The following is a 17,120-nucleotide window of genomic DNA, read 5'->3' as shown; positions in this document are numbered from 1 at the left end:
GAATTTACTCTGTAAATCTTCACCCAAATCCTAATAAAAAATAATAATAATAATAAAAAGAAGTAGATTTCCCAAACTTCCTTCTGAGGAGTGGCTGGTGGGTTTGAACCACCAGCCTTCTGGTTAGCAGTCAAATGCCTTAGGCACTATGCCACCAGGGCTCCTTTCTTACTGTTATTACTTTCTAATTCATGATATCTCCTTTCTTTCAGGTATAAATCTTCCCAGTAGTCTTTATTTCCTTGTTCTCCCAAATCCCTGTGTCTGAACTATTGACAATACTGATTGAGAATTTCTTCATATTTCCTATCCAACCCACTTGGACTTTGTGTTCCATCTTCCATGACCTTTGTTCAGGCCCTAACTGGTCTATCCCACTTGAGGAACACATAAATCTTCCCAAAACATAGCTCTAATGAAGCTATTCACTGCTTGAAACTTCGCTAAGTTCAAATTCTTTGACCTGTTCTAAGGTGTCCAATAAGCTGACCCTTTCCAGCCCAATACCCCCAGACCCTTGATAAATGTTCTTTAAGCTACATTTAGACAGACTGATCCACATGCTGGCACCCATAAGTGTTTTGTACTTTCTTACCTGGAGCCTAGCCTCCAAACCCATTCTTTCTCCTGTAGAAACACCAGGCTTAAATATCACCCTCTCCAGAAGGTTTATTTGATTGTCCTCTAGTATGCTCTGTGGATGTTTTCCCAACACCCATTCCTCTTTCTCCTGGTAATGTGCTTCTATTTGGATAAAGTTAACTATATCTTTGGCCGTTATTTGGTCTGTTTGGTACAAGGCACTCTCTTAGTTTCAGGGATTAACTTAGAAATAATCATGTGACCAAAATAGACCCAAAGAAACACCAAGAAGGTTTACGGTTGTCTTCACTTTTATGAGAAAGTGCCCAGAAATGATCATTCCTCTCTTCCTCTATTCCAGTGGTTCTCAGCCTTGAACAATTTTGTCATGACTATTGGGCATGGGGGAGCTCTAGTAGCATAGTGCCTAAGGCACTTGACTGCTAACCAGAAAGCTGGCAGTTCAAACCCACCAGCCACTCCTCGGAAGCAAGGTTGGGCTATCTACTTCCATAGTGATACTGCCTTGGAAACCCAAGAAGGGGTCGCTATGAGTCGGGTCCTACTCAACGGCACATAACAACAACATTGGGTAGGGGTGATAGTGCACTACTGGTAACTAGTGCGTAGAGACCAGAGATGCTTATAAATATCCTACAATGCACAGAACAGCCTCTCACAACAAAGAATTATCTAATCCAAAATGTCAGTAGTGCTGAGGTTGAGAAACTTTGCTCTAGAATTTGTGGTGTACAGATCTGAATCCAAGAACAAGTATAGCCATTTCACCATCATGAGGGAATTAGCTGGAGAGTAATGCCCCTACATAGAAGAGAGCATAGTTGCTGAGGAGGGCCAGAGCCACTGGTATAAGCTGATCTCCCAGGCCCACTCTTTTTCTCTACCTCAGTCTCATTATGGTTTATTCTGGCTTGCATTACAGACTCTGTGATTTGCAGCCAAAAGATTCCAACCTGCTACAACCCCCATCAGAATGCTCTCTGAATATCTGGAGTATTTTCTGACTCTTTTATGGTCCTCACCACATGCTACCTTTTATTACAGAATGTGCATGCTATTTCATCTCCTCCAGCAGGAACTATATTTGGGTCATCTTTCTAATCACCCTCAAACCTAATAATAATACCAGTTGACTTGCATTAAACATTTTCTATGTCCTGAGTGCCTTGATCAAGCATGGGACTGTATTTTTGCATACATTATCTCAATTAACTATCACAACAACCCTATGACATCAGTATGATTGTCTTCATTTTACTGATGAGGAATTTGCAGCACAAAGATATCACACAGCTGATTAATGGGGAAAACAAAATTCAAACCAGAGTCCATGGCCTTTACCAGTGGGACATAATGTCTCTTAGCACTAATGCCTTATATGAAATACTTCTTATTACATGAAGAAACTAATAAATATACCAAATTTACTGCTCTTACAGGAGTTATAAATGTGAAGTGAAATAACTAGTTGTCAATTACCAACACCACCAAACAGTTGCTGTCCAGTTGATCCTGACTCATGTGTGTCACAGTAGAACAATGCTACAAAGGGTTTCCAATGGCTGATTTTTCAGAAGTAGCTTGCCAGGCCTTTTGTCCAAAGAACCTCTGGGTAGACTTGAACTTCCAACCTTTTGATTAGCAGCCAAGGATGTTAACCATTTGCACCACCCAGGGACGCTAGTTGGCAAAGTAGCTAACCTCCCCCCCCCAAAAAAAAAACCAAACCCACTGCCACTGAGTCAATTCCAATGCAAAGTGACCCCATTGGGTTTCTAAGGTGGTAAATCTTTAAGAAAGTAGATTGCCTCTCTTCCTTCTGCAGAGTGGCAGATGGGTTTGAACCACGAATCTACTGGTTAGCAGTCAGATGCCTTAGGAATTGTGCTACCAGAACTCCTTATAAGGAGCTACTTATAAGTAGCTAAAGTAGTTTGCAAAGTACAGTTTAAGAAATAAGGCAGGCAAGGATAGAGATTGGGGACCTGGGCTCTGAAGCAACAAGGTCTGAGTTGGATATGAATTCCATGTATTGTTGTGGGTAAATTATTGAGCGGCACTACAATTAGAATAATAGGCATATTTACCACATAGAATTATTGTGAGAATTAAGTTATGCCTAAGGCATTTGACTGCTAACCAGAAAGCTGGTGGTTCAAACCCACCAGCCACTCCTCGGAAGGAAGATGAGGTGATCTACTTCCGTAGTGATACCGCCTTGGAAACCCAAGGAGGGGTTGCTGTCAGTCGGATCCGACTCAATGGCAGTGAGTTTGTTTTTTTTTTTTTGGTTTTGGTTTTAAGTTAGATAATGTACACAAAAGGCATTTGGCACAGAATCTGGCAGCAGAGTTAATATTTGTTAATGTCAGTGTCTGCTGAATAAACGAATTCATGCATACATACTTACATACATGGGTACTTGAGCCACCTGGAAAATTAGGCTTTTATTCCTTAATCCCAAGCAACAAATTCATAGAAAGACACTGTAATGTAAATTTTCCTATCTTCAAACACTAGCACTCTTCTCAGTGACTCTAGAATTATTCCAGTTTATTTACTTTTAATTTTTCAGCAATTTTTTTTTTTTCACACTGGAAGTATCTTCCTTTCATCCCAACCTCAGCACATATCAACTAATCTAGATAATCCAACAAACTTTTACAGAAAAAATGCTAGCACCCAGAAAAGATCTGTTATGGATTGAATTGTGTCCCTCAGAAATCTGTGTTGTAATCCCTAGCCCCTATACCTGTGGATATAATCCCATTTGGGAATAGGACTTTCTATTTGATGTTAATGAGACCATTATCAGTGTAGGGTGTGTCTTAAACCAATCATTTTTGAGATATAAAAAGAACAGATTAGGCACAATGAGGATAGATATCACATGGAAATCTCCAAGGAACGCTGAGAACAATGCCATTTTAAAAAGCTGAGACAGGGATTTTCCCCTAGAACAGACAGAAGGAGCCTTCCCCTAGAGCTGGTATCCTGAAGGACCTCTGGTGGTGTAGTACCTAAGGCATTTGACTGCTAACCAGAAGGCTGGTGGTTCAAACCCACCAGCCACTTCTTGGAAGGAAGACTGGGTAATCTACTTCTGTAGAGATACTGCCTCAGAAACCCAAGGTAGGGTAGCTGTGAGTTGGATTGACTTGACAGTGGTGAGTAAAGTGTGAGAAAATAAATTGCTGTTTGTTAAAGCCACTCATGTGTGGTACTTCGTTTATAACAGCACTAAGACACTAAGATAATGCCATATTCTATAAAATATCATCCCACGTATATGAAAAAGTCTGTAAAAATGTAAGCACTTAATCTTTTCACATATCTTCCATAGCTATTGGTCCAACTTTCCCACTCATATTAAAAACAATGATAACAGCATACTCTCTGTGTAGCAGTCCCAGAGCTAGACATCTCTGTATTATCCTTGCTACATTATCAATGTCGTCCATCACACCTTAACTCTTCATGGTTGCCTTTATTTTTTCACTCCTTAAGTCTTAGATAAATACTGCCGTGAGCTTCCATTTTCATCCCTCAGAAATCCCATAAAAGTACCAACAACAGCAACAACAAAAATTATATTTGAAAGCTGTTACAAGATGCATTCAAATTATGTAACCTAATCAGTACTTACATCAACCCTACAAGACAGGTAGGGCGAGTACTTAACATCCCCATTTTACAGAAAAAAAATTTAAAGAAGAAGCTTAAGTGGGTTTAAGGCCTGGTCTGAGTTACACAGCAGATATTTGGTGGAGCTGGGACTCAAACTAAGACCCAGAGATCCTAAATTCCAACTCCCTTTTTGCTAAACCACATACTCTTTCCTTGGGCCCTGCAATACACAGTTGAACAATTCCCTACACGTGCTCTTGTGCACATAAGTTTTATTCTCTTGTATTTCTCTCTTAGGACTTTACTGCTTTTAGAAGTAATGAAATAGTGAAAAAGGAGCTTGGAGATCAGGCAGACATCACTAAATATCACAAATTTTCCCTGGAAAGGGTAACTCACCACCAGGCATCTGCTGAGGATCCGTCGGTAGGAAGTCCTGGCATTTCTGACCCCTTCCTGCAGAGGCTGCTCTATGTGGGCAAAGCACTGGTCGATGGCCTTCTCCAGCAGCTGTACCTTCTCTTCCACAAATCTCCGCAGGCCACTCACATGCAAGTATTCATTCTAGGGGCAAGGGCCATACAGATCATCAGGCCACCCTCTCCTCAAAGACACTTTCTCCTCAAACATTACTTTCCTTACTTTTTCACCAACAAAAGATTTACCTTGAAATAATCACCCTAGATTTACAGCTTCTTATTGTCCCAACTCTGACACCCCTAAGTGCATAGACCTCCTTAGGTTTTGTGGGCTCTGGGAATGGAATAAATAATATGCCTCCTGCAACTTAATGTAGGTATTTAATTCATCATTTTATTTGGGGAAGTATCTATCCAAACTAAAATCCAATTGCCATTAAAATTGTGGTTTTTCCAATGACATCTGATTCAACAAACATTAAATGAGCTTTGATTTTGTACAAAGTAGTTTTTGAGGACATTATTTCTCAAACTTTAACGTGCACATGAATCACCTAAGGATCTTGTTCAAATTTGAATGTACATTTCTAACAAGGCCCAAAGTGATGCTGATATCTGGGTCCTGGGCCATACTTTGAATAGCAAAGTGACAGGACCACAAAAATAAACACATGGTCACTGATTTCAAAGAATACAGTCTAGCTGGGAAAGAAGCATGCATTCAAATTCTTAGAAAATGTAGTGTCATTCATTCTCTTATATGAGAATCTTGGTTGACTCCACAGTGCCTGCAACAGATAGAAGCCACCTCCTTAGCTTGGCAGTTGAGGCTCATCATCTTTTTCTTTTTAGAGCTGCCATCTTGTTGATTCTGACTCCTAGCAACTCCATGTGTGTCAGAGTAGAACTGTGCTTCACAGGGTTTCAATAATTGATTTTTCAGAAATAGATTAACAGCTCTTTCTTTCAAGGCACCTCTGGGTGGACATCCAGCCTTTTGATTAGCAGTTGGTAGGTTAACAGTTTGCACCACTCAAACCAAACAACACATTGCTATTGAATCCATTCTGACTCAGCGTGACCCTACAAGACAGTTGAACTGCCCATGGGTTTCCAAGGCTATAATCTACAGAAATAGACTGCCATGCCTTTCTCTCGTGGAGTGGTTGGTGGATTTGAACTGCTGATCTTTTGGTTAGCAGCTGAGTGTGTCATCACTGCACCACCAGGGCTCCTTTTGCACCACTCCCCCGAAAAAGAACCCACTGCCGTCGAGTGGGATCTAACTCATAGTGACCCCTCCTTGGGTTTCCGAGGCAGTATCACTACAGAAGTAGATTGCCCAATCTTCCTTCCAAGGAGTGGCTGGTGGGTTTGAACTGCCAGTCTTCTGGTTAGCGGTCAAATGCCTTAGGCACTACGCCATTGCACCACCCAGGGACTCTAAAATCGATGTCTCCAGTAACACTGTCTCTCTGTTGGCTCAACACATCCTCCCAGGTAGCTGCCCCTGAACTTGTTACTATTCCCCAAACATGCATCTCTTTTGTGACCCCATATCTTTGCACATGTGTCCCTACTTTCTCATAATTCAAAACAAAGCTCAAAAATTACTTCTCCTGTGATGCCTTCCCCACCTCCCCCAGGAGGAGTTGGACTCTCCTTCCTGTTTTCCTATAGCAGTTTGTACCTTCCTGTATTACAGCATTTGTCCTGCTGTGTTATGTCTATCTAATTACATATTTCTCCTTCACTGGACTGTGAATTTACTAAAGGGACAGACTGTGTTATTCATGCTTAATATTTCAGGGCATGGCACAAAAAGTGCAATCAATAAGCATTTGCTGAGTGAATGAGTGGCATGGAGGAACTACCAGATTATGTAGCCTTTTAAATTCTATTTCAAATTTTATGATAGAAATATTTCTGGAATCATGTGTGACCTTATACAAATGACTTAACTTCTCCAGAACTCAACTGCATCATCTTTAAAGTAAATAAGGAACTCTGGTAGCGTAGTACCTAAGGCACTTGACTGTTAACCAGAAGGGTGGCGGTTCAAACCCACCAGCCACTCCTCGGAAGGAAGGTTGGGCAATCTACTTCTGTAGTGATACCGCCTCGGAAACCCGTGGAGGGGTTGCTATGAATTTGGGCTGACTCGACAGCACATAACAACAACAACAAATAAAGTAAGTAAATTGAGCTTAAGGATCTTGAAAACATCCTCAAACTCTGAAATTCTTTGAGTCTTAAGAGTTTACAAGCTTTAGAGTTTGGGTCTTAAAGTTTTAGAGTTTATGGAGACTATTTAGCTTTAGGAGTGCCTTGAGGATTTTCATTGTTTTTACCATTAAGAGTTGTATAAACTATAGTTTTTTCCCAGAGTGCTCTTTAGATTCTTCTCAATTTGTGGTGTCAATGGTGATCAAAATGAAGTAAGAAAGAAATCATGAAAACAAAATCTATGAGCAAGATTCTCACAATATCCCACTCTCAATAATCTGTTGAATAGACAGAAAGAATGATATCAAAGAGGTCTGGGAATAACAGAGCAGTAAGAAAGAGAACTGTTGGCACCTAGTTGAAGTAGTACAGGACTCATCCAAGATTGAGATGTCACAATTAACTTTCTATTGATTTTCAAAAATTATGACTATACCCCTGCCCCTTTAAAATCACCAACTCAAAAATTTTGATTTGAGTTACAATGTTAAAAAATTATCAATCACACACATTTTTAGAATTCAAAGTAACTGACAAGGTTTTTTAGAATTGAAAGTAACTGACAAGATTCTTGCCTTCCAATTTTCCACCAAAAAGCTAAAACTAAGACCAAAATCTCAGGCCAAGGAAGTTGCTGGCAGCTCCCTTTAGATGGTTATCATAGATGTGCCAACCAGCCTTCTTCTCTGTATTTTCTATTGTCTGGAGTCTGCTGCAAGGATGGGACTGAGCCGTGGCCATGGGCTGCACATCCAACTTGGCAGAGAATAGTATGAGGGGACAGGCACTTCTACATTTGATTGCAAAATGCTTTGTCCTTGTGTTTGTAAATAAAGCAACCACACACAGCATTGCATCTGACTGATTTTCCATTGGCGTTTCCAAAAGCAATCTTTTGCTGGGCAGAGAGGCAAATTTCATCCTGAAGGAACTTTTGTGGGGAAGTTAGAAGGTCAAATCCTTCCCCAGAATTTCAGAGGACCAAGTCTAATGAGAAAATATCCAATTCCAGGAGTTATGTGTGTACCCCTGCACACACACTGAACCAAGCCAACACATGGCATAAGAAACATAATGAAAAAAGATGGAATGAAGTTTGTTTTTAAAATCTCTTTTATGGTGAATTTTATAAATGTGGACATTTGACCATCTACACTTGGCATTGCTTACTTTTCACATGAAGTTACATCTCAATTATCTGCCTCTCTTTGCCACCCTCTAAGGTCATCCCAGGTTCACTTTCCCACATTCTCAGGGTCAGCCCTTGAAATCTCAGAGAACTGTTGATTTCTCTGCTCTTTCCCTGTTCCAGTAACAAGAAGTCAGCCAACTTGGTTGTGCAAATCTGATGGGGAAAGCAAAGCTGGAAGGAGACTGACGTCGTTGATGATTGATAACGGCAACCAGTTTCTCTCTAACACTCTCCAAGGCCTCTCCGAGGATCTTTAGCAGCTTATCCCTCTTATTTTATGGTAAAAAAGAAATATATATGTATATATATATATATATATATATATCAATGAGATAAATTTGCCCATTAGTATAAGAAAAGTAATTTTTAACTGCCATTCAAAAGGCCTGGATTCTAGACAATGACAATACATATCTTAACTCTTTGTTGAAGTTCCGCCCTTGGTTCCTTCTTCTCTCATTATTTTACTACTGTGGCTGTGAGTTTGAGCTTCTGACAGCACCAGGACATGAAGGAATTCCACAGACAGTTGAAACCTCTTTGGGTTGTACACATAAACATCTCTCTCCAGGATAACCAGGAATTGTCTATATTCCACTAGAAGCAAGCCCAATCACTCCTGCCATCATTTGAACATATTTCATCTTGTTCAAGTCTCAGGGGAGATGGAAAATAGCCAGACTATTCTTACATTTTCCACTCAGCCCAGGTAAAACATCATTCCTTTCTCTTTTACTCAAAGGTTACAATTTTTAGCCCTCTAATTAACTTTGTCTTCTTTAGACTGCAGTCTTCTTTAGACTCTCTAAGCTTAGCATCTTCCTTTTATATGAAAATAAAATATAACCCAAGTTAATGTCTAACTTGGTAAAAGGGAATGATCTGTTCAGGCTGGAAGGGAGAGGATATATAACCTAGATATCTTCCATACCGGCAGATTGTCCATGGAATTGAAATTGTCTGTGAGGAGCAAGAGGCCAAAGGCTTCAGTAACATACTTGGTCACCATCCTTCTCTTCTTGTCCAAGAGCTGTTTCCTGATATATTCTCTTAACTTGGGGATTTCTGGAATTGACAGACAGCATAAACAGTTTTAAAAGGACAGAAGTTTGTAGTAAGTAGAATTCACAAATACTGAAACATCAAGATGACAGTCTGGATTAACTATGGTTGAAGTCCTATATGGACTGGATACCCACTACACCAACCTTTCTGAAGAACAGTTTTTCCATGTCTAGGTTCAATAATGATGAATATTACTATTATTTAGCTGTGTAAAACAAACCATGTAGAAAAATACAGACTGTTTAAAAAAAAATTTAAAAAAAAAACTGGTACCTACAATTAGTATTTACATGCATAGTTGATCCAAAGATGCTTATATTTCTCGAATCTCAGCTCTTTTTGATCCTCCTACATTTTTCTATCTGCATCAAATAACCCTTAACATCAAAACAGTCCTTACTTGATGCAGAAAGGAAAAAGAATCTCCAACAAATGGGATTCTAAATTAGAAATTTATATTAGTTCTAACTCTTTGTTAGTCAGGAAAAGACAATAGATTCCAATCTACTTTTTTTCCCTATGTTTTTGTAAATGGCAATGTTTCTGCTGTTCCTTGCACATGTCATGCTACTTTTCTTTTATTCCTTTGTTTGAGGACCTTTTTACACCTTCTGTTTCTTAACTTTCTCTCAAACATACAAATAATCCATTGCCACTGAGTCCCTTCCAACTGATGGCGACTCTGTGTGTATCAGAGTAGAACTGTGCTCCATACGGTTGTCAATGGCTGATTTTTCAAAAGTAGCTCGACAGGCCTTTCTTCCAAGGTTCCTCTGGATGGACTCAAACCTTTAACCTTTAGATTAGCAGCCTAACATGTTAACCATTTGTACTACCCAGGGACAAAGCAACTTGTTCTCACATACACACACATCTAGCAAAATGCATGTGCATTTTAAGCTCAGATCAAAGTCAAGTTCAGATCCTGCCTATTTACCCTGTTTTCACTGGATATTCGAGTCCACACAGATCTCTAGATTCTCTGACCTTCCATTGCACTCATAGCACAATTTAACTAAACCTTTTTACTTTAATTTTTGTGCATGAGTTAATATTATATTACACCTACTCATTACTTACCAACCATCTTGTTAACCAACATTACACATTTATGACAATAGTGAAAAATCTAGTATCTGACTATTTTGCACATTAACAATATATGTCTGGCAGTAACAAATGTCCAGTTGTGAGGGTGAAAACAATCCTGGCTATGATGGTTAAAGTTATGTGTCAACTTGGGTGGGCCATGATTCTCAGTGGTTTGGCAATTATGTAACGATATAACTTGGCAGTTATGTCAGGATATAATTATCTTTCATTTTTATGATCTGATGTGGTCATCCTCCATTTTCACATAATACCCCTTTTGCATAATGCTCTGGTTTTGGAACGTAACCACGTCGATAAATGAGGAGTGGGTATAGTTCCTCATCTAGATTTTAAGTTCTATGAAGAAAGGAACCATGTCTTCTACTTTTTACCCCTCACAGAAAAAGTATATGATGTTCAGTAAACACTTTTGATACCATTTGCTGTGTGGGTGAGGAATATCAAGCCAAATTCCAAGGATGGCTTAACCTTAACCAACCCATGGAAAGATCTGGAGAAGTGAGGAACTGTGGTTTTGCGCACCACAACACTGAAACAAACATACAAACAAAAACAACACTGCTGTCAAGTCAGTTTTGACTCATAGTGACCCCTCCTTGGGTTTCTGAGGCGGTATCTCCATGGAAGTAGATTGCCCAATCTTCCTTCTGAGGAGTGGCTGGTGGGTTTAAACGCCAGCCTTCTGCTTAGCAGTCAAATGCCTTAGGCACTACACCACTAGAGTTCCCAACAACACTGACAAGACAGGAAAAAATCACATGCTAATAAGTATAGAAACTGGCGAGCTAGAAGTGTGGCACAAAAAGCTCTAGAGAGGGAAATCTGAAGTGCCAAGCTAGTCTTGAGAATTTTAGTGATTAAGATAAAAAATATAAATTACCAGTTTCTTCCTCAGTGAGGAGAGCCTGCTGCCAGTACTCCTGGGCGCTGACTGTGTACACCAGATCTGAGGTTTCCAGAACCTTGGAGTCAGCTGGCAGTTTTCTCTGAAGTAAGAGAGGCACAAGGGGAAAAAAATAACTCAACCATGGAAGAGGAAGCAAGGAGCAGGCTTCACAAGAGCCATCAGCAAATTTTAGCTCATTCACTTCAGTTCTGCAAGAGCCCATAAAAGACAGACAATATTCTATAGGTCAGGTGTTTCCGTCTGTTTACTCCTAACAAGATCAGAAGCTGTGAAGAAACTAGTGCATAGAAACTAACCTCTTTGAAGTGAAAATATCAATCCCAGAAGGAAATGTGTAGAGAAATAGTTCGAAAAAAAAATGCACTTAAATGTTCAGAGGGGAAAAAAATCTACAAAGGGATCCATTTCAGAAAAAGAAGCACATCTCTGGCAAAGACAGTGGTGTGCTGGAGCCAGCTTGTACAAGATGCTGAGAGCAGCCATATTCAGTTACTTTACCTTAGTAACTTGAAATTGACAATGGTGGGAGTACTTACACAAAGGAAATCAGCAAGTTCTACAAATCAGGGCTTTTATTTTATTTTTAACAGAGAGCTAGTTGCTAAATATTTACTAGCATAACATAACACCAGGCAAAGGCAAGTTTCCAACATGATGAATGTAATAATGTCACTGAATTGTACCCATAAAAAATGTGAAATGGCAAATGTGTGTGTATATATACTTACCACAATTTTTTTAAAAAGTGCAAGTTTCTTAGCTGGGTGGTGAGTAAGGAACCATAAATATTTTAATTCTGAGTACATTTAAGCAAACAACGGTTTTAAATGTCAACGAATTAAGAATCCTGTGAGAAAATCTTTTTTTATGATCAGACCACCACCAGATTAGAAAAACACCAGATTAGAAAAACACCAGATTAGAAAAACAGAGAAGTTATACTACAATTATACATAAATATTGATCTATAATCATTTATTCTTCTCATGTAAAAGAAAAGAGAAAAACCACATAGACCCTGCATATGTGTGTATGTATGTGTGTGCACATGTGTACACACATGTATTGGGGGATGGTAAAAAACAGTCAAGAGCCATCAACCTCTTTCTGAGGAAAAGATAAAAGACTGTGTGAGTAGAGACCCTGGGAGTCCACTGGGAGAGGAGAGAAGCCTATCTCTGGCAAGCTGTAATCATGTTTAGTTAAGGCTGGAATCAAATGCCTGTTCCAGCTGCCAGAAGCCCTCCACACAATTGTATAAATGATCTACTAAGCTTAACTTTTTTTTCCTTCCCCTTCTGACAGAGTTTTGACTCTAAGAAAAGGTTTAGGGAAAGTTGAAAATTATTTTTGACCAGGAGATGAAACTAATGTGGAATAAAATTTAAATAGAGTTTCCAAAGAGCTAAATGTTTAAGAAAGGAATGTTAAGAAAGGAATATGCCAAACTGTACCTACATTAACTGAGCATTCATCAAAGAAAAGGCGAAAGTTTTAGCACTGTGGTAGTTAAGGTTATGTGTCAACTTGGCTGGGCCTGGTTTTGAGTGGCTGGGCAGCTGGATGTAGTGATTCCCCACGATGAGACTGGCAATCAACTCCATGGTAGAATCTGCAGTGAGCAGCTGAACAGCTGCCTTAGGGATGTGGTCTGCTTCCAGTATATAAGATGACTTGAGAAAGGACTTGAGCTTTCTTACACACCAGGGTCCTGCATTTGGCTGACTCTTCATCTCAGTGGATTTCCATATTATCTGTCAATCTTGAGACTGTTTCTGGACTTGAACTAGTGGCCTGCTGTATTGCTTGATAATCTTGGAACTGTAATATTTTACTTGTCGACCTGGGGTTTGTCAGCCTCAGCAGCCAGCAGCTGCCTGAGTGAAGAAAGCTTCCAGCTCCAGTGGGCTGGGAGAGAGAGGCCGACCTGAAGCCTAAGGTGGAGGAGCCTTCACCCAGGCCCCAGAGCTGGCACTTTGAACTTGGACTTCTAGCCTCCTAAACTGGAAGAGAATAAACTCCTATTTGTTAAAGCCATCCCCCTGTGGTATTTCCATTAGAGCAGCACAGAGGGCCAAAATAAGCACCAAAGACATTTGTAAGTAAAATAACAAGGTTTGTAAGTTTAGTTTAAAGGCTCTAGGTTACTTTGGCGGTTAAATAAAAATGATTTCAATTAAGTTGAGCCTCGTTTTTTTTTTCCCCCCCAGGAATCAGTTATTTTCATAGTAAATTAAGCAGAATTAACCAGAAAATGCCAATTTGTTCCTATTTTGAGAGTAGAGACTGGAAGGGCCACATGTGGCAGTGAGGTCTGAAATGCTCAGATAAAAGTAAGGGTGCACTTTATCCCTCTGTCAGGATGTGTTCTCTTTGGGAACTATCCAGTAGGACAGGATTTCCCAAACTCAACTTCCACTGACATAGCAAGCATGCTCTGTGCCCCTAGCCTGCCCAGGGCCCACAATGAGCCATGGCACAGCCTCTCTGCCCAAGAGGAGCCGAGCATGTGGCACCTCCCCTGCGCAGCTACCTGCATCAGCCTCTATAGTGCTGCTCAGTGCTCTGGATTAGTAAATGGTATCTTGAGATTTTTTCTCAATCCCACTAAAAATCCAGAATTTCAAAGCTAATAGAAATTCTCTTCTATACAGTCAAATAACTCCAAAGGTCAGCTGTGGGATATAAGAAGTTTTTCTTAGGTTTTCTGACAGCAATACCATGTTAAGTCATCATTTTTGCAAAAAGCTAACATCAGCTTATTTTTCCTGTTAAAATTATTTTCTCACTGAAACAAACTTCTGGACAAAACAAAAGAAATAATTTTGAGTGGGCCTCAAAATGTTTGGAGAAAGGATTTCAAGAACAGCCCTAATAAACTCTTTTCAATTGCTTCTATATAACACTCAGAAGGGAGCTCTGGTAGCGTAGTGCCTAAGGCACTTGACTGCTAACCAGAAGGCTGGTGGTTCAAACCCACCAGCCACTCCTTGGAAGGAAGGTTGGGCAATCTACTTCCGTAGTAGTATCGCCTTGGAAACCCAAGGAGGGGCCGCTATGAGTCAGGTCCCACTCGTCGGCACATAACAACAGCAACAACAGCGCTCAGAAAGGGTCTGTGGCTTAGAACACCAGTTGCCGTGGAGTTGATTCCAACTAATGGACACACTGTGTGTGTCAGAGTAGAACTGTAGAGTTTTTGTTGTTTGTTGTAATGTGCCGTGGAGTCGGACCCAACTCATAGCAACCCCTCCTTGGGTTTCCAAGGCGATACCACTACGGAAGTAGATTGCTCAACCTTCCTTCCGAGGAGTGGCTGGTAGAGTTTTTAGTCGCTTGTTTTTCAGAAGTAGATCACTAGGGGAGGATCTCACTGCCATCAAGAGAGAAGAGCTGGAGGTTAAGTGGAGCGTGCCCCTGGACCCAAGATCCCTGGCGCTGGACCTCCTTCACAGAGATGACCCAGCTGAGAAACAAAGAGGCAGGAGACAGAACAGCAGGCTTTCTAGGCTGAATGCCTTTGGGCAGAAGGCTTCCTGGCGGAGTGGGGTGCACCTCAGTGTACCTATCGGCAGAGTGAAAAGAGCCTTGCAGGGCAGAGGCCAGGCCGAGGGACCAAGGGCCAGAGAGGTGTGTCTGAGGGCACAGCAGAGGTGAGACTGACTTCATCGAAGAATTGTATCCTAAGTGAGTTCCTGGGCCTGAATTATAGCCTGTGACTTCCCTAATAAGCTCCATATTTGTGGGGGGAAAAAAGAAGTAGATCACTAGGCCTTTCTTCTGAGGTGCTTCTGGGTGGACATGAACCTCCAATCTTTCGGTTAGCAGCCAAGCATGTTAACCATTTATGCCATCCAGGGACTCTGCTGCTTCTAATATTAGGAGGTTCTGATATTAGTATAGGAGTTCTGGTAACTTAGTGCCTCAGGAACTTGACTGCTTACTAGAAGGCTGGTGGTTCAAACCCACCAGCCACTCCTTGGAAGGAAGGTTGGGCAATTTACTTCTGTAGTGATACTGCCTCGGAAACCCAAGGAGGGGTCACTATGAGTTGGATCTGACTCGATGGCAGTATTTTTTTTTTTTTTAATACTAGTATAGAATCATTTTGCCCCCAATTCCCTTTACACCCATCTTCTTGAAAGAGGAGCTGCCACCTCTGTCTGAGCTCCTCAGCTTATTCACTCTGTAACCCACTGCAACCCAGTTTCAGACCTGGATCTTAGACTGAAGTAATCCTCACTGTGTTTATGAGTGACCTTCTCAGTGGTAACCAATAAACATTTTTTGGTCTTTATCTTACAAGACCTCTCTGCAACTCTGTAACTGTTGACCACTCAAACTTCCTAAAGCTCTATTCCCTGGCAATCTTCTTCAACATCAATGACTCTGTTGGTGCCCCCCACTGCCCTGTTCTCTGTGCCTTTTTTCTATCAACTCCTTGTCCTTAGTTTTTCCCTTAAATGTTGATGGCAGAGGCTTTTGACTGGATGACCTAACTCCATCCACAGCTACGACTCAGTTCTGGCCAATGAGCTGTGAAAGCTTTGTTTTCTGATTGAAAAAGAAGAAGAACGGACTCACTTGGCCAGCACATTGTTATTCACCTTTCCCCCTATACCCTTCCTCCTGCCTGGAAAGTGGTCATGAGACATGGGGTGCTACAACCATGTGGTGATGCTAGGAAAATAAGCATGAAGAGAAAAGTAAACATATTAAGGATGGCAGAGCAGAAAAAGAGAAAGCACGACAATATCATTAAGCTACTGCAGTAGCCCTCAACTGATCATTCTTGTATTCTTACTATGCTAGCCAAGTATATCCACTATCACTCACTCCTCTCTTCACCATCCATTTTCCATACTGTTTAGAAAGCAATATTTCTAAAATGCATGTATTTGCCAAACTGAAATCTATAGTCTCAAAAATCTGTGTTTTTTTTTTTTTACAATAGTTTTTAAATTTTTATTTCAGTCACTGTTTTTGTTTGTTTGTTTGGTTGGTTCCTTGTGGTGAAATGTACTCTTAACAAATATATCAATTCAGAATTCTCAACCAGGGGGCATTTGGAGTGGGAGAAATCTTGATTGTCACAATGACTGAGATTGGCATTTAGGAGGTTGGGAGGGATGTCATGACTTACCCAGTAATACTTAGGACAGTCCTGTGTAACTCCACACCAAAAAATGTCCATAATGTCCCTGTTAAGGAACACTGCAAAGTTCCAAGACTAATCTTGTACTTGCCTCCTTCTATACCCTATCCCTAGGCAACCTCATCCCTGCTCATGGCTTCTAAATCTTTATTTATAGCACAGCCTGTTTGCTATGGTCTATACCCGTGAAGTCAAATACTTACTGGACATTTCCAAAACCCTAAACTCAATATATTCAATACATTAATTTTCACCTTTGCTTCCCAAAATACCATTATCACCCTAAATTATATTTTTCTGAATGTCATCACCATCCCCTGAGTCGTCCCAAACCAGATACCTAGCAGTCATCTTAAGTCCCCTCCATACCTCTCATATATAATTGGTCATCCAGATCTGTGAATTTGACTTCCTTAATGTCTCTAGAATTAATTTCTTAATAACACTTTTCTATTCCTGACACTACTGCTTAGTTCATTCAGGTCCTTATTACTTCTCACCTAAATTATAGAAAATGTCTCCTAATTGGTCTCTCTATATCCAGTCTTTACACACCCCTCTCTCCACCATCCATTCCTGGAAAGCAATCTTTCTAAAATGCATATAATATTTACAAACTGAAATCTAAAAATGTAGTTTCAAGAGTGAATTTTTTCAAATAAAAAAAATGAAGAAAGCCTAAGGTTCATGTGGAATACCATCAAAAGAAATAATCTACATGTCATTGGAATTCCAGAACAGGAAGAGAAAAATAAAACCAGAGAAAATCGTCCAAGATTTGCTGGAGGAGAACTTCCCTGATATGATGAAAGA

General features: G+C 40.3%; 1 protein-coding gene across 1 annotated transcript in view; it reads right to left on the bottom strand.

Moving 5' to 3' along the window:
* Window positions 1–17,120, bottom strand: part of NUGGC (nuclear GTPase, germinal center associated) — an 81,603-nt gene that overhangs the window by 30,383 nt on the left and 34,100 nt on the right. The window contains exons 10-12 of the mRNA XM_007938773.2: window positions 11,126–11,231; window positions 8,999–9,132; window positions 4,630–4,794 (exon numbers count right to left, since the gene is read on the bottom strand). Coding sequence (XP_007936964.2) covers window positions 4,630–4,794; window positions 8,999–9,132; window positions 11,126–11,231 — 405 coding nt within the window. The remainder of the gene's footprint in view (window positions 1–4,629; window positions 4,795–8,998; window positions 9,133–11,125; window positions 11,232–17,120) is intronic.

This window comes from Orycteropus afer, unplaced genomic scaffold (genome assembly GCF_000298275.1).
Source record: "Orycteropus afer afer isolate SDZICR_OR568_19922 unplaced genomic scaffold, OryAfe1.0 scaffold00053, whole genome shotgun sequence".
NCBI classification, from domain to species: domain Eukaryota; kingdom Metazoa; phylum Chordata; class Mammalia; order Tubulidentata; family Orycteropodidae; genus Orycteropus; species Orycteropus afer.
Note: the sequence above shows the minus strand (reverse complement) of the source record. Positions and strands in the feature narration are given on the sequence as shown.